The following is a 19,162-nucleotide window of genomic DNA, read 5'->3' as shown; positions in this document are numbered from 1 at the left end:
ACTGAAGCTACTTCAGCTTGTTTTTATTTCATATAAACTAAACATTCATTTGGGAAATAACTTCAAATGAGACAATTCAAGGAGAGAAAAACTATTGCAATAGTTTGTGACAATAGACTATCCCTATCGCAGTAGTATGTTGCAATATACTATCGCTATCGCAACAGTTGTTTCACCCCTGAGCAGAACAGTAAGTGTGTGAGATGGGTCCAATCTATCAATGTGTCTATCAATGTTGTTGCTAGTTTGTCACCGCGTCTTCGAGGCATGTGGCAGTGTTATTCATTGTGAAACAGTGTTGTTATTGCAGTGCGTTGCTGCTTGTTAGATCCAGTAAAGGGCAGGAGTGAGTATACAGTATATTGACATTGTGTTTGTACTGCAGCTCTATTTTTCTGCGATTGTAATTTCCTTGTAGTAATGTGTATTGATTTGTAATTTTAGTTATATCTAGAGTACAATTGTGAATTGTAAAATGTATAACTTTGTCTTTAACGTATGTAGTTTGATTGTTGGTTTCACAACGATGTATTTTATTGACAGATTGCTGGTTAAGTCACCGTTTCCACTATGAAATTGCCACAATACCTTTCTCTAAGGTTTAGCTTGTCAGCCACTTGCTGTGATGTAAGAGGCTGTTTGGCTTCCATCAGCACATCTACCACTCCCAGTTCCCGCGCAAGAGACAAGCAGGACATGACACCTGCACCACCGATATGGTTCATCATCTTCTTTGAGTAGTCCGACATCTTCTCGAATAAAGAGGTGGTTGTGTTGAATCTGACTGATAGATGAAATTTTTATGCAAATCTCATGAGGAATATTTCCATAAAATGGCGATTGTGAAATCAATCAACTTGATATAATTGATCACAGTTTGCAGCTTCATGTAAATGATCAATGTAATGATATACTCCTGTTTGCCTGAAAACAGGTTTATCGTTGAGATAAAGGGTGTTATCCTGACATCATAACGTTCAGTATGTGACTCAATACCAAAACTCGAACTTGGGGAGTAGATAACAAGCGCCCTTTGAGACAGTTATATCAAGTTATAAAAACACTAGAAATACATACAACCACACTGTATAAACATGGCATGCATGGGTTAAATATGGCCTTGAATGCTGCATCCCTTATGAAATAACATTTGAGTTTTGAGTATTGAAATTAGTCATTGATCGAAGGATACATTGTTTTCGTAAACTAGAAGACAACCTTGTTTCGTGCAGCTGCATACAATGACACACCGTCCCAGTTTAACTTTGTCACACTCAAGTAGGACTATTAGGACGCACCGTGTAGTAAGGCAGGAGACAATTTGGCAGGTGCATTCATAGATACGGAACAATAGAGTGATGGAGACAAATCTTCAATCTTTTTATTACAGAATGTTATACCAAGAATGGGCCAGAAAATTCACCGTAGTCCAAACAAATTTTTTAGGTTTTGAAAAAACACATATGTTTTTATGCATGTATCACGACGCATAATTCAACTGTTTTTTAAACATCAAGCCCATGTTTTGAGCAAAACATTTCCTTTATCAAATATTGCTAAAAGCAGAGTAAAACCATACTCACTCACTATTGAATGTAAGAGAAGCATTTTTTAATAATTTAATCCCAATTATACAAGAAGATAGGATGGGAGCTGAAGCCCCCCTAAAAATGATAAAGAGAGGGCTTGCTTTACCTAGAACAGAGTCTTGCCTGCTGGGGTGTGAACAGAAGGTGGTGCGATGCAGAATGCAGTTTCCGGGACTAATGCCCATATATAGAGCCTCTGCTGTATTTAGGTTTCAGCCGTTGAAACTGACAGACAAGACACCAATGCAAATAAACATAACTTACGTGCCACTTTTGATGTTTTGAAAACGAATAATTTTAAGAAATAGAAAAGGAAAAAAAAATTAAATCAAGGTTACTTGACACGTTCCACTAGCCACATTGTAGAATACATACCTGTATTATGGATACAACATGTCTCCGTTGTTACCAGAGGTAGTGAGTCCCAATGTCGTCCATTTTGTGTTTTTAATCAAACACCCGTGTGACCTAATTTAACACCTGGACCTCATTATGCAGAGGTAAGGAATCACCTAGAAGCATGACCTCATTATGTAGGTGTGTGTGCTGCCTTGTACTGACCTCATCACGTATGCGTGTCACCTCATTACACAGAAACTTCTGGAACCTATGATATCACATCAGGACTAGTTTCTGTCTACAGTATGCGGAGAAACACAATAGAATATGTATTATGTAGTAATTATTGCATACAATAATTCTTGATGTGAAGTGTTTAAATTAAGCGCAACAACACAACTCTGTGGAGAAATACATGATTCTTAAAAGTACTTGATGGTGAAGTCAGTTTCTATAGATGCTTGAAAGGGTATTGTGCTGACCGAGCTGTAATCCCTAGCCTATGCAATGGAACAACCCAACGTGTCCTGCTCTATTGTTAGCTAAACAGTATTGTCAGCTCTGCATGTGCCTCAGCAATGAATAACGTCTCGCTCAATTGTTAGCTAAACAGTATTGTCAGCTCTGCATGTGCCTCAGCAATGAATAACGTCTCGCTCTATTGTTAGCTAAACAGTAATGTCAGCTCTGCATGTGCCTCAACAATGAATAACGTCTCACTCTATTGTTAGCTAAACAGTATTGTCAGCTCTGCATTTGCCTCAGCAATGAATAACGTCTCGCTCTATTGTTAGCTAAACAGTATTGTCAGCTCTGCATGTGCCTCGGCAATGAATAATGTCTCGCGCTATTGTTAGTATTGTCAGCCTGTCAGCCCGCCTGCCCCATTCACAAACCATATTTATTCAGGGCATTTCAATAGCAAATCGATGAACATGTAGGGTCACTTGAATTTTGTATACACGGTTGCTCTGACTGATTGAATGAGGGCGTTCTCTCTCAACCTGAATCTCTTTCACTTTGGTTGTTATGGACCTCCAAATATGGACAGTCTGGAGACCACTTTTCATGTTCGACCCAGGGATCATCATCTACTTCCCAGTTCTTAGAACGAGACCACATTGAAAACACTTGCAAGCGTCCCATCTGATTAAGTACACAAATCCTGCCTGGGCCATTTGGCTAGGACTCATCTGCACAGGCCAAGACTCAAAGGAATTCAACCGTTCTTGGAACCTAGTTTAAGGCTTCATCAGAAGGGGGGTATTGTTCATACACAGGTCTTGGTGTCTGCATACATCAGCTCCCAAGTCCAAATGACAACGAGGATCCTGGCTTGACAGTAGGATCTGGAGTCTCCAGACCCAGCAATTTCATGGCTTTTGTCTCTCCACATTCCTCCAAAGCTTTACAGAAGAGGGTGTAAGCTTGGGGTCCACGTCTAGGTAAGATGGGCAACAGTTCTGACACGGTCAAAGGAGGTTTGTGGTTTTTCAATAATTTCAGCCTTCATGAAGATAGTAAGGACTACAAACTGTACCAGTTTGTCAACCATGTCTTCTACACGCTGTATAGTTATGAGGTCAGAGCGATTCTTCCTGAGAATATCACAGTGAACTGCTTCCATTTTCTGTCTTCAAGAAAAACAACCAAAAGAGAGAGACCAAGAGATGTATAGCTTGATGTCGTCTGTGAAATCAGGGATGAAGTGATGAACTTTCAGAAATCAAGGGGTTTATATATTTCCATTCCAAAACCGAATTAAACCAGTTGATCTATCAATATTCCATGATGTCATTCTCTTCCCGCTGCTATGCACCTGACATAAATTTACCCCTGGGAAAGTTGCGAACAATTGCATAAAAAAATCCCTCAATGACGTCAAAAACAATGTTCGCAGTTGTGAGGTGGATGTTCTTGCCAAATTGTCAGTACTGATTCACCTTTCATAGCATAAGCAGCACTGTGTTTCGATTGATCATAATCTTACTCATGGAGTCCACATTCAAATGCATATTGGCCTTCATTCTGGTCATCTTCAGTGAAAAAACATGATACATTCACTCAACCCTTGGCACGGCCTTCTTCATCACATATTTCAGGGCAAAATCGATTGTTCCACAGTAAATCCTGAAAACATTGAAAACAAATAAAAAACATGTGTCACATAAATATTCTAACAGAAGACTGTTTATATTTCTATTTCAATCTGCAGATATCTCTAGCCAGACGAGTAAAAAAACCAACAAAATATACAAATGAAAAGACAAAATAAGACCTATTTTTTTTAGAACCAATCGATTTCTTCAAATGTTTACCTTGCACATGTCCCAAAGGTCTTCTAAATTTGAACTTGCGTAGTCATCACCCCAGACATGTACAATTACACAATACGTGAGGCAGTGTCGGTCCTCTAAAATGTCGATTAAATCCTTTCTATTTTCTGTAATACTAGTCATGTCAATTTTCTTTCTTCAAGGTAAACAGCCAAAAGAACAAGTAGAGTCAAGAGCATAGAACGGTTTTCATGGAGAAGAGACGTACACTTCAAAGATTCAGATGGGAATGAATTTCCAAACCTTATATTGCCCGCCTGAATCTAAAGAGGTCATCCACTTGTTTAATTAGGTAAACCGGGTGTTTCATTAAAAAAACAAAATAGACGACTTTGGGACTTATAATTTAGCGTATCCTTGTATATTTCGATGCTGTTTTCTTAAAAAATCTATCACTATTTTTCTTGATACTTCACAAGTAAGGTGAATATGAGAAACACCTAAATTATCAAATATACCTAAACATAACGCACATAACCCTGGACTTATATCACAGTCGAGGATCCACTTTAGAAAGGATGAATATGCAGCCCCATGAACACATTTGTGGTAAATAATTTCAATGCAAAATGCAGTATTGACATTGACAGCAAGCGAGCGAGCGAGCAAGCGAGAGAGTTTCAGTTTTAAGTCACTTTAATGCAGGGGGATACCAGAAATGGTCTTCACAAATTGTAAGAAGGCGTTTCCTATTCTCGTGGTACTTATGGATATCGGCTGAAACGCAAACAATTCTTACCATATGAATGCTTGTTGTTTTTAAATGAAGGGCCTTCTCCTCTAACATCCGCATCTATCTGCTAGATCCATCAGGTGAATTACCACTCGTGAACCCGGTGATAAGCAATGCATTCCGTCATTGACGAAAAATGAGTCTTCTCCCATTCTTGCGTTACAATGAGGAAGTCATGTTATGGAGTGTTGGAAACGGTGGAAAAAAGTTATGATAGGTCCAAGTTGGTAGATAAACTCACCAATATTTGTGACATTGCAAGACTTTGATCTCTCGCAGATTTGTGGGCCACTTCCTAGTTACTAGTTGGCAAGGTAAACAACCGCTAGGTGTCGCGCATCGGCGATCTCGGCAGAAAACGTGTTTACCGCGAGAATAGAAAACCTGCGAGAATAGGAGACATGGGGAATCGAACCCGGGTGCTTGGCATGAGGAACGAACGCTTTAACCACTGTGCTATTGATATTGAGATATAGTGAAGTGAACTGAATTGAGCACCCCGTCCTCATGTTTGTAGTTCCCTTGGAAAAGAAACTCTTCAAGCTATCACTAATAGGTGAATTGAATAGATTTTTTTTAAGATAACATGGCTATGTAGCTATATATATGTTCATGTAAGAAAGATGTTTTCATCAGTTTATGTAAAACCAGATTCTTTGTAATAACGTCAATGATAACTTTACTTTCACCTTTGTACATTCTTACATAAGTAAAGGAAATTTGCTGGGCCAAATGTGTTAAGACCGCAACAACTGACTGAATTATGTTTTAAAATATATGAACTAAAATAGTTTTATGGTACTGTTAGTTGCAGCTACTAACCACAGCGGAGATTGGCCTGACACTAAGAGGCATAACTGACAATGACACGAAAATAGATCTGATATAAAATCAAAACATTGAAGCAATAATGATTATTGCTTGTATTGTCACTTGTAATGAGTAAACTTGATAATTGTAACTGTTTACTGGCCAGTGCATCGGATAGCCAAGCTGCAGAGAGTGCAGAACGTCACCGCCCCCATCGTGACTCGCTCTGGACAATATGAACACATTACTCCTACACTGTACACTCTCCACTGGCTTCCAGTCAAGTTCCGGACCAAGTTTAAACCTTTATGTCTTGTTTTCCATTGTTTCACTGGAACTGCACCTTCTTTTCTATCAAATCTTATGTGTACACGCCTTCCGATCTCTCCGCTCACTGGATTAGAACCTGCTTGTCCCAAAAGTGGCTTGTTGTCCCAAAGGTAAAGACAGTGCAGGATCAATGGCCGCAGAGTCTCAAAAACTGTGTGACTATCAAACGTTCAGATCCAGTCTAAAACCACACGTTCAAGATAGCCTTTCAACTGTAGGTCTTTACCTTAATGACATTATATTTTGTGCGCTTTGAGCATGCTTAAGCATGGATATATGCGCGGTACAAATATGCTATCATTGTACATATATTAACAATGTGTGAAATATGTCACTTCCATTCACCTGCGTTAAAGATCAACTCAAAATAATGATAATTCATAAATAGTCACAAGAGCCAGTAAAATAATCAGTAATAACTTATGACAATGTAATAAGCAGGTGGCTGTGTGTCAGCTTGACAGATGAGATATGTTTTGATGCAACAAATAAATTCGACAAAACATATTGAAATAGTCACACGGAACCTCAATTGTACGACTCCAACTATATCATGGGCGTCTATTTATGAGCTACTATCAATTATTACATATAGTGCACTATTAGATATGCTTGACTGAGACTGACAATATTCTTAAAACACCCCTCGAAGGACAGCATAATATCTAGTGATATATCACAAACAGCATATATTGTCAAACAACATTACAATATATAACAAGAAGACAAAGTCATCAATATCCCCCTCAATGGCAAAATACTCTTCATGATTATGTCTACGAGTTATGATTATGTCAAATATTTAGGTGTGTATATAGAAAAGTGGAAGGAGAGTATTGAAAGGTTTTTAAAGTTCTGCTCCAGAAAGCAGCACTATCACCAATTTCAGGCTAAGTCAAACTGGTTGCCACGGAAACGCCAAAAATATTTTATTCAGAATTCCAAAACTACCAAAAGGCACCAGTACACCACCAGATATATCTATGTGCCAAGTTTGGTGAAGAAATATTGAACAGTTTTAGAGTTCAGCTCCGGGAAAAGACAAATGTACACGGACGCATGGACATCAGCACACACGTACATTGGTGATGGGAAGCACATACAGATCAACACTACACACGTACATTCGTAAAGGCCTACACATGCAGATGGCCTGAATATATGAGATTTACTGTTTATCGATGAAATACAATTGAAATACGTAAAATTCTCCTTCACCAGATGGCGTATTTTCAGACTGGAGTTAATGCCACATCTAGTTAGTCTGTCCCACAGTCCCTGAACCACATTATTTCCCCTACTGCCCAGCCCTTCCTGAATGGTAAACACTTATGTGAAGCAAGTGTAGATTTCGTCAAATTCTGAATCTTCCATCTCCCTGGTGCTCCTTTTCAATAAAAATAAGATTAGTTTTCTTTAAAAATGATATATATTCGCAGACTAAACATTAGTCTACCATTCAGTCACAAAACACAGAACTTCTGGAGAGAATTAAAGAATTTTAATTATATTTTTACTCGTCATTCTATGAATTCCCACTCAAGAAAAACTCTCATGATGTACATTGTTTCGTTTTTATTAACTGTGTCATTTAAAAATACAATCATAATGCAATCCAATGTTTTTATGAAAGGGAAAATCGGAAATGAATTCTGTTTTTACATCACATTGTGGTCACAATAATATCATAGAATTGTCCACAAAAATTACAATAGTTGAAACCCTAATTTGTGTTTCTATTAAAATTCTGATGGTTGTCATTGTAATTAGTGTTGCACACAAAAACAATTTCCGTATTCTGGTGTTCGAGACCCAATTTTTGTGCAAGCTTACATCCCATTTCACTTCAGCGGGATAAACAGGAATCCTGGACTTCTGGACAGCATAACATCAATCTAACATTACCGATGGAAGCTGGACAGTATAAGATAAATGTAATGTAATGGGTGGAGGCTGGACTGTATGACTGTAATCCTAAAGGAAGCTGGACAGCATGACATCAATGTGATTTTCCAAAGAAAGCTGGACCGTGGGACATCAATGTATCATTCCCAATGGAAGCTAGACAGCATGACATAAATGTAATATTACAGATGGGTAACATTGCAATGATGTCATACTGTCCAGCCTTTATCTCCATTCCTTAAAAATAAAGTGCCTCAGCTCCTTTATTTTAAGGAATGGAGAGTTACTCGGACATTACCCTTTACGTAATATTCCCAATGAAAGCTGGACAGGATGACATCAATGTAATATTACCGATGGAGGCTGGACAGTATGGTATGAATGTGATGTAAACGATAAAGGCTGGACAGTATGACATCATTGCAATATTACCCATTAAAGGTGGGCAGTATGACACCAATGCAATATTAGTGATGGAAGCAGGACAGTATGACATAAATGTGATATTACCTATGGAGGCTAGAAAGTATGAGATAAATGTAATATTCCCAAAGGAAGCTGGATAGTCTGACATAAATGTAATTTTACCAATGAAAGCTGGGCAGTGCAAATGCATATGTTATAAATTTTTATCCCTTGTTTATGGTATTTGCAACAATACCATTAACACACATGCGAAATCATTTGGCAGCCATGAGCAAACTTAAGTTGCATGAGGGATCTAACTTTTTTTACTATAACACAAAGCTTCATCTCTTTGGAATCACATGTGGTTTCCCTATTTATAAGGGTTTTTGAGAAAATCTGTCCCCATTGGGGATGCCATGCACTAAGTCAAGAAACGCATGACAAGGGCCATAACTCTGCAACAAATTGTAACACAGTTTCTGTTTTCTAACTCCATCACCCTCAAGGGGGGTTAAAGTACTGTAAAATTATTGTCCTCCTGAGAGGGTACATAAGTCCCAAAACTCTCAAAGTAAATTTCAAACTTACCAGGATTTTAAGCATGGCATTTTGGTGATTTGAATTATGGCTAAATTTTGACTACAATCGCTGGCTGCTGAAGGGATGATGTAAATCAAACTAGGGTCCATGTAGGTAGCAAAGGTACTGAAGTCCCCATGGTCCTTAGTATGGTGATCTACCTTCAGTTGTTTTATACTGTATTGTCTTCTTTAATTGGAATGTTTTAGCTCTGCTCGCTCTGTGATTCCCTAGTATTTTTACTGTCCATTGTCGACAGGTTTTAATCCTCAAAATGTTTCCACTTTTTATTGTATAAATTGTTTTCGTCACGATATGGCTGATATATTGCCTATGTGATGTTAAATGTTAACTCACTCACTCACTCACTCTAACTCCATCAAGGCATTCATGTCCTGAAAACACATACAAATTTGGCTTAAACTACCTATAATGGTTTTTGAGAAAATCTGTCCTCATCATCTCGGACGGACAGAGCTCAAACCTATATCCTCCTCCCACTTCGTAGGGATAATAACTAGTTTCTTTTCTATATTTCGGCAGTTTGGAAGAAATGTAAAAGAGTATTCTGAATTGTCCAACTGAACTAACCTACTGACAAGGATAAGTCATGTTTCAATGTAAAACTAGCATTGCCTTGTTTCTGTTCTGACCATATGCTATTTGTATCTCTCCTGTGTTGTGAATGTTTTTGGTGTAATTAGTTGCAAACATGGTATGTTGATGTCTTTCTGTTTTTTTTACAGTGCAACAACACACAGCATTTTTAATGTAGCATGTCTATTTCTGATTGAGAAATTCAAACCTGAATTAGAAGCATCTCAACGGCTATGTTCAGAAATGAAGGCTATCAATGTTCTTGTCTGTATTGAGTTTTGATACAGAGGATCAAAGAGGCAAGATTTTTTTTCCAAATCTGTGTTAATGGAAAACTGCTGTAAATGATGGAAAGATTGACAAATTTGCATAGTTTGTATAACTTACTTATTAAGTGAAGCAGATGCCATATGTCCATTATATGTCAAAGTTACCATGTATGGAGTTTCATTAAAAACTATTTGATTTCCTCTGGGCTCACAAGAGTAAATAACATTTACAAACTTGTGAGCAAATTCAAAGTAAAAACTTTAAGAGATTTTTAACTATCATTATCACTCAGGTGCCCTTGATCAGGATTGGAACAATGCCTTTAACTCTACATGTAATGGAATTTCAAGATTTCCTCTGGGCGCATGATAGTAAAATAGTTCAACACATTTGTGAACAAATTCTGAATGTAATGATTACTATAACACTTATTTTCAGAGATTTTTATCAATTAATATTAAAAATATGCACTTGGCCAGGGTTGGGATAACACCTTAAAACCTACAGTTCTTGGAATTTCAAGATTTCATCTGGACCTGGTGATACAAAATAACATTTCAAACTTGTGAGCAAAACCTGAACGAAATTATTCAGTTGTACTAATTTTCAGAGATTTTTATCAATTAATATTAAAAATATGCACTTGGCCAGGGTTGGGATAACACCTTAAAACCTACAGTTCTTGGAATTTCAAGATTTCATCTGGACCTGGTGATACAAAATAACATTTCAAACTTGTGAGCAAAACCTGAACGAAATTATTCAGTTGTACTAATTTTCAGAGATTTTTAACTATTAATATTACTCACATGTCCTTGATCAGAAGTGGGATATCACCTTTAAAAATGACAGTTTATACAGTGTCAATATTTCCTATGGGCTGATTATAGTAAATAACATTTCATCTTGTGAGAGGCGACTAATGGGATCGGGTGGCAGGCTTGCTGACTTGGTTGAATAATATCATTTATCAGAATTGTGTAGATCGATGCTTGTGCAGTTGATAACTGGATTGGTCTGGCCAAGACTTGATTATTTACAGACCACCATCATATAGCTGGAATTTGCTGAGTGTAGTGCAAAATAACAAACAAAGAAAATCAAACTTGTGATCAAATTCTGAATGAAATGAGTGAATAATACTCATTTTCTACACTTTGATGTATTGATTGATGTATCATCAGTAAGAATTTAGTAGGTAGAGTATACTATGAGCATGCTGTTGGTATTGATTTCAGCGTCGTTCATAATTCAAGGCTAGGAGGGAGGGGGTGGGGGGTGATGATGATTTTTATGGGTAAGCATGTACAATGTGAATGCCCCTCCCCCTAAAATTTATGAATTGCATTGTGTTCTTACTCCATGTTGTTGCAATATCTAAAGTTAACTAAAAAGTACAATAATGGAATCTTCTTAGATGTTGATAGTAAGTCACATGTTAAACTAGCAGAATCCAAACAGGTCAACTTTGTGAATGTTACATATTTTTAACTGTATTACTATTCATATGTCCTGGACTAGACATAAAAAATCCACTTGGAATCTAGTATTAAGGAAAAGTTAGAGAGTTCTTGGCTGATGATAGTACATCAATTTTCAGACATAGAAAGCAGACTGAGAGGAAATAGGTCATTAATGCTAACTTTAAGAGATAATATACAATTATAGACTGGTGATGAGGGCAATACCTGTTTTTATGGACGAAGTCCGAGGTCAATATTGCTTTTCGCGGGTCCATTAAAACAGGTATTGACCGAATTCACCAGTCCATAATTGTTTTATTATGTAATTACCGAAAAAAAGCTTCTAAAAACCAAAACATGTCCATTTAGTCAAGAAAAGTCATTTTATTTTCACTACAAACCAATAACGTTATGTCAACAATACTGTGACATGTAAACAATAGAATGACATCATAGCTTGATGCCCTTACATAAACAAAATCTATTTATAGTAACCCAAGTCAATTTGACTTTTGGTCGGACCTGGGTTGGAGTCAATATGCTTTTCTGTTGACGGTCACATGACCACCTCTAGACCAATCAGGTAGCTGGAAAAATATGCTTACATAATAATTAACTATATTCAATCTTGTATGCCCTTGACCAGTAGAGGGAGAAGACAATGACTAACAAAAGAATCTGTAAAGGGACAAAATATTAGGAGACTTTCTACAATATTAGTATTATATACCCATTCTACCAAAAGACAGATAACACCATTAAAATCTGCAATCAGTGGAATTGAAAAGATTTCCTTCTGCCTGCTGATAGCAAATCACACCCCACATTTGTGAGCTGACTCTGAAACTGGTTGACCTACTGTCCTAATTTTAAGAGTGAATGAGTTTAGTTTTACGCCACACTCAGCAATATTCCAACTATATGGTGGTGGTCTGTAAATAATCGAGTCTGGACCAGACAATCCAGTGATCAACAGCATGAGCACTGATCTGCGCAACTGGCAACAGATGACATGTATCAACCAAGTCAGCGATCCTGACCACCCGATCCCGTTAGTCGCCTCTTACGACAAGCATGGGTTACTGAAGATCAATTCTAACCCAGACCTTCATGAGTCCCTAATCTTAAGAGATTCTTTATATTGTTACTCATATTCCCTCTAAACTGTACATTTAATGGCAGAGCTCCAGATAAGATTTATCTTATGTGGGTACTGTACCCAATGTATTTTTTTGGAGTGGGTATTATGAATGTTGAGTGGGTATTTCATTGTCCGTTACCCACTGCTTTCAAATATGTGCGTATTTCAGTCATTTTACTCACCTAAGTATTATGTCATTGAGTAAGTTTACTAACAGGTAAGTTCTGCCTTATGACATACCTAATCAAAACCAACTTAAATATAATGGAAATGATTTCATAAAAAATCACTCATCCTGTACTGACAGTACAACACTAGTCCTATACTAACAGTACAACTTGATAGCAATCGATGTCTTTTTCATTACGCAAGCGATTTTTATAAATATATTCCGTACGCATTTGTTTTAAACTTTTTGCTTATCTAACATTAAAAATGCGTAATCGGTGTCAACAATTATTTTTCAATGCGTAACTGGAAATTTTCTATGTGTATTTTACCCGGATACGCAGCTTATCTGGGCCTCTGTAATGGAATTTAAGATTTTCTTTTGGTGGCCTATACTTCATATTTATGTGCAGAATCTGAAAGCAGTGGGTCAATATTGCATGTTTTAATTTTCTTGACTACACTATATGGTCTGTCTTATTGAAAGCTGACATAAATTGTTTTCACTTGTTCGTTGTTTGCTTCTCCAATATGCAATATTCCAGCTACATGACTGCAAATAATTGACTTTGGACTAGACAATCCAGTGATTTAAGATCATAAGCATTCACACCTGCAATCATTGGGACTTGGTGTCACACAAGGTACCAAGTGATTGAGCCTGGCCACCATATCCACACCAGGCAGCCACTGGCAAGCATGAGTTGCTGGGGGATAACAGTATTAACACACACAGTCACACAACAATAAACATACAGCCATCCCCTACCTTCACAGTCTCATCTCAGACATAATATGTTATCACAGAAAACTTCTGCTGCTTGGCCTTCTGACATGAAGAGCAGACGACCATTTCTATCAACATGTGAAGGGGAGACAACTCTAACCTCTAGTTAGTCCATCCAAATATAATACTATTGACTACAGGGCATGGAATAACAAGTTCAAATCTCTATAAGTTGTGGGTTATTAAAAGCAATTATCTTTTTTATAATTCACTTTAAAAAACATGACTTATAGACATTTGAACTTGTCTTTTATTGTACATTTGTAGCCTTTCTAATTAATACAACTACATTAAATGTTATTATTTACATTCCAGGTTTATGTAAGCAGTGCATGAAATAAGGCCCGTTCGATGGCCTGAGATGGGCTAGGTTTCTGATGGATGGTCTAGTAAAATCTTTTAGATGTCCCATACATCTGAATAAATTCACCAAATCTGATTATGTCAGGATAAATTCCATTTGGGCTGGTAACATTTTGCAATTACCAACCCTGATGTCTGGCTGGTTTTTTTTGGCTTATTTCATACACTGATGTAAGGATACTTTACAAGCAAATGGGTTATGAAAGTTTCATACTATATTAATGTACCTATTTCATTTCAAAATGTAAATACAATATGTGATATTACATAATCACATTTCTGGTCAGCATGCAATAAAAGCGACTAAATAATAATACTTTCCTGTTCCTCTTATTTACATCATTAAGCTGCTATAAAGGGTTCAACGAGTTTCCGAGTTGCATGCACACCAAAAATGTGATTATGTAACATCACAAATTGTATTTTCTTTTTTAATATGAAGGTTTTTTTTTGTAAAGTATTTTATTCACTTTACTTGGTTACATTTGAACAAGATATGTGGGTAGAATTGAAAGACTAAAAATAAATTACAGGACTGCATCTAGGACATTCCATTTTCTGTAAAAATGTTTCATATTATTATTATTATCGCTTTTCTTCTCATAAATTTCTCTCTCTAGATATCTTTTAATAATGTTCTGTAGATGGTGAGGCTAGGTTTGTGTCCTTTATATTCATTACTTAAAATGTGGCTCTTTGCCAATAGTATCATGTGGTTGAGTAAGTGGTTACTACTGGAACAAAAATAGAATATCATGGTTTGACATTTCATAACGCTTACCAAGGACTTGAGTTATAAAATTGTTAAATTCTGACCAGAACATTTTGATGGTTGGACAATCAAGGTATACATGGTAAATATCCTCACTTACTGAACCACAAAATGTACATAGGTCATTATCTATCAATTTCATTTTTAGTAATTCTCGCTTAGTGTAAATGACTCTATGCAAAACTTATATTGAAAAAATCTAAGAGTTTCGTGTTCTTTAGTGCATTGTCTATATTGAGAAAATATGGTTTTCCAATTTAACAACTCATTTAGTTCCCCTCGCTCCATTTGAGACACACATTCGAATGTTATAATCAGATATAAAATTATCATAGAATATCCTTGAACCTTTTACTAGGTTTAGTCAAATCGCTCCAAGGAGAGCACATAGATAATCCATCGCATATTAAAATTGTTATTTGTTCGTGATAACGCTCTTTCCACTGTTTGGGGTATACTAAGGAGAACCCGACAAAAGTCAAGTACAGTACCTTTAATACCAAGTTTTGCCTTAAGTTCCATGTAATGTTAGAAATGCGTGGTCGCTACAAATATCTTTAATATAAACTATTATACATTTAATCCAGTTATGAATGATCAAACTTGGCTGGTTACACTGGTGATTTAACCATAATGGCTGCATGAGTATTTCACTAATGTCGTGTATTGTTACATATACCCATCTTTTAACATATCTATGCCAGGCATCAAGAGAATCTTTCCAAAATGGATTTTTAATATTATAATGTTTTGTGATGTTGGCTCCTAAAAAAAAGAAGGTTTTGTAGAGGGAAACCCGCAGAGCATAGTTCTTAGGTTTTGAAATATATCTCTTCAAACATGAAAGTTTTAGAGAGTCGATAAATGTTTTCACGCCGAATTCACTCTTAGACCACCTTCTTCAGACCTTCGACTAAATTAATTCGCTTTTATTTTATCAATTTTATCATTCCATATAAATTTGAAGAATAATCTGTTTAAATCAGTAATAAATGTTTTTTTGGGGATTAGGAGAGAAGAGAAGATGTGGACAATCGTGGATAAAGCTAAACTTTAACGACGGTTATTTTCCTATCAACGCTAAATTCATGCTTCTTTCCAATTCAGTAGAATTCTTTTATATTTTCGAGTCTCTTCTTTGTATTAATTACCCATAGGTTTTCTAAATGAGCATTTAATTTGATTCCCAATACTAAAATTCTCATTATGCCAATCCATCTTATAGTCCTGGATAGGACTATTTTACTACCTGCCATTGAGCCTAGCCATACTACTTTTGTTTTATCAATATTTATTTTCAAACCTGACATCTTGTAAAAGGAAAGCAAAGTTTTCATAGCTTCATTAAGAGAGGTTTCGGAACCGTCCAAAAATAATTCAGTGTCATCTGCATATTGACCAATAACATGTTCGATGTCGTTTAAAACAATTCCTTTTATTCTGTGGTTGTCTCTGATCATTATTCCTAGTATTTCTGCTACCAATAAGAATAAATATGGAGATATGGGATCACCCTGTCTACATCCCCTTTCATTTTTAATATGAAGTTGGTGACAGTTTAAAGGAGCATGACAGGAATATTGTTCAATATTTTCTACACACGTTTCACATTTTCATCTGAGATGAGGCATAAGCTCTCCCACTTATTTCATTCTGAAATAATTAGGGACCGTTCATAATTTATGAATAGGGGTGATGATGATTTTAAGGGGGTCACCCATTTTGTTCTGAGGAGGTAGGGGTGTCATCAATTTTGTACACGCTTTCTAGGGGGTCAGCAATTTTGTACATAAACATTTAAAAATTATGCTTTAAAAATATGGAAAGGGGAAGGGGGGGGCATTGACTTTGCACATGACATGCAGGGGGTCACTTATTTTGTACATACATTTTAGGGGGGTCATTCACATTGTACATGCTTCTCTATAAAAATCATCATCACCCCCCACTAGCCATAAATTATGAACGGTCCCTTATGCCATATAAGTCTGGTGTCACATTTGTTTCTCAAATTGTGTAGGTCAGCACAATAATGAGATGGAAAGTTATCAATGATCATTACTGTTAGATTTAATATGATAACGACAGTAATGGCGCGCGCGCGCACGCACACACACACACACACACACACAAAAAAAAAAGCTCCTGTGTATTTTCCACTTCAATATCAGAACATAATTCTCTTAAATGTATAGGCATGCAAAATATCTATTTCCTTATAAACTCTCTCCTGCTGTGATATTGCTAGAATATTGCTAAAAGCGGCATAAAGCTAAACTCAATCAATTTTATAAACTCTCACAAATAGCAAAACACACATATCCTGTAAGTTTTATACATCATTAAAATAATTAGATTATAAGATGATCTAATTTTCATGAAGCTGTTGTTAGTTTAACAATTCAGTATATTATTACATAAAACACAGTGCAGAAGTGGCCAATGCCCATATTTGATACAATTAACATTTTTTACACATAATAGCATATGAATATACTAAGAAAGTGTAATCCCAAATATAACATATGTTACATATCAGCATATTTCATGACTCATACATATGTTGTCAAAAGGAATAAAACTTAGCTATATTCTGTAATATCAATACCTATTACTAGACAGTCATATTTCAGGTTGAAGAGCAACCCCTTGTGGTAACAATGGGTGGGTGGATGGATGAATGGATGAATGAACATTTAAACAACAGTAAAGTGACACCTAAATTGAATGGATGAATGAACATTTAAACAACAGTAAGGTGACACCTAAATTGAATGGATGAATGAACATTTAAACAACAGAAAGGTGACACCTAAATCCAGCCCCCACAACCATAACATTAATTGGTTGTTCCCTTATTGTAAGCTAGAAACATGCAGTAACAATAGTAATGACACGAATCAGTAAAGCCGACAAAAATGAATTACATTCCGTATCAGTTTTCACGTATCTATTTTTCATGCGCTGATATATTTAGCAACTACGGACATCGTCAAAGGAGCGTTGCCATTGGTAGATTTGGTGAAAAAGTAGTTAAAAAGAAGTACAGGAATAGCGAAGGTGAATTTGCTGGTATAATAATTGTTTGTCGACTAAATATACAGTTGAAAGCAAAACGTTTAATTCTCCGTCATGTTTATCCTATATCAAATCGCGACATATGTTTGCTCTTCATAATTATTGATCAATTCAATACATAGTTGAAATATCACTGTCATTCCATTTGCTGAGGGTGATATTACTGATAACTCTACAGAAAACACTGTCATTCTACCTCATATCACTGTCATTCCCTTTACTGAGGGTGATATTACTGATAACTCTACAGAAAACACTGTCATTCTACCTGATATCACTGTCATTCCCTTTACTGAGGGTGATATTACTGATAACTCTACAGAAAACACTGTCATTCTACCTGATATGACTGTCATTCCCTTTACTGAGGGTGATATTACTGATAACTCTACAGAAAACACTGTCATTCTACCTGATATGACTGTCATTCCATTTACTAAGGGTGATATTACTGATAACTCTACAGAAAACACTGTCATTCTACCTGATATGACTGTCATTCCATTTACTGAGGGTGATGTTTCTGATAACATTACAGAAAACACTGTCATTCTACCTCATATCACTGTCATTCCATTTACTGAGGGTAATATTACTGATAATTTCACTGAAGAATAACGAATGACAAGGGAGACTTCATTGTGCAAAAATACATTTGTCATTCGTCATTCAGATTAGGGAGACCCGAATTCTCCATGGTGTTTATCCTGTTCTGGTCGTATCCCTGTTTTGGTCGCTACGTAGGTACATATGTACATTGATAAGGGCCAACACATGCTGACGCCTTGTGCATCTGCGATTCAGACCACAAGGCATCTCAGAGTAATTATTGGTACAATAACAATATAGGCTTCATCCGAAAAAAGAAAACCCGTCTTAATAAAGAAGTCAAATTTCGACTCAATACTCACAGAGTTGTTCTTGAAAGCAGGACGAACGCAATGTCACTGTGAGCAAATGTATTTCCAACCCAGGTGTGATATTTAAGCCTGCGCAGCGATCGATGCACCGAGATTTCACTTGGCGGGGTGAATAGTAGGCAGCTAGGTTACAAAGGTGATTTTTATGTGCATTACCCAATCGGCAGCCCGAACTGTCTGTAAACGTGAGCAGCGGAATTTGGGTCACATAGACTGGCAACGAGCCTCCCTCACCAGATGGCGTATTTTCAAACAGTGTGTGGGGGTGACGCAACCTGCCAACATCTCATCAGCTGTCTAAGATCTCTCGTGCAGTCTACCGGAGAGAACTAAAGAATTCTCCACAATAACGTGGAAGCATCTTCAGAATTTTTAATTATTTTGTACTCGGCAATTCCCCCTCAAGCAAAACCCCTCGGTTTGCCAATGTACCCAGATCCTATGGAATAAAATTTACCAGTTTAATTTGACTAAAATTGACTTTTAAGCAAATATGTTCCTCGGCGTGAAGAGGCTTTTCTCACACTGTCAACATATTCTCATTACCAGTGTTCGCCCTCGGCTTACCATGACT

The 19,162-nt window shown here is 36.6% G+C and overlaps 1 protein-coding gene across 4 annotated transcripts in view; it reads right to left on the bottom strand.

Moving 5' to 3' along the window:
- Nucleotides 1–18,842, bottom strand: part of LOC124283675 (uncharacterized S-adenosylmethionine-dependent methyltransferase Rv2258c-like) — a 36,926-nt gene extending 18,084 nt beyond the window's left edge. Inside the window, exons 1-2 of one of the 4 annotated variants that reach the window (XM_046719679.1) lie at nucleotides 18,580–18,842; nucleotides 589–784 (exon numbers count right to left, since the gene is read on the bottom strand). In XM_046719679.1, the coding sequence (XP_046575635.1) occupies nucleotides 589–749 (161 nt within the window). In that variant the 5' untranslated portion in view covers nucleotides 750–784; nucleotides 18,580–18,842. Of the gene's footprint in view, nucleotides 1–588; nucleotides 785–1,695; nucleotides 1,815–18,579 lie in introns of those variants that run through there. The other 3 variants (XM_046719680.1, XM_046719678.1, XM_046719677.1) reach the window with 3 other exon arrangements.
- Nucleotides 18,843–19,162: the final 320 nt, after the last annotated feature.

This window comes from Haliotis rubra, unplaced genomic scaffold (assembly GCF_003918875.1).
Source record: "Haliotis rubra isolate DU_JTF1 unplaced genomic scaffold, ASM391887v1 Scf32, whole genome shotgun sequence".
Lineage (NCBI taxonomy): Eukaryota > Metazoa > Mollusca > Gastropoda > Lepetellida > Haliotidae > Haliotis > Haliotis rubra.
The sequence above is the reverse complement of the archived record's forward strand: the minus strand, read 5'-3'. Positions and strand labels throughout refer to the sequence as shown.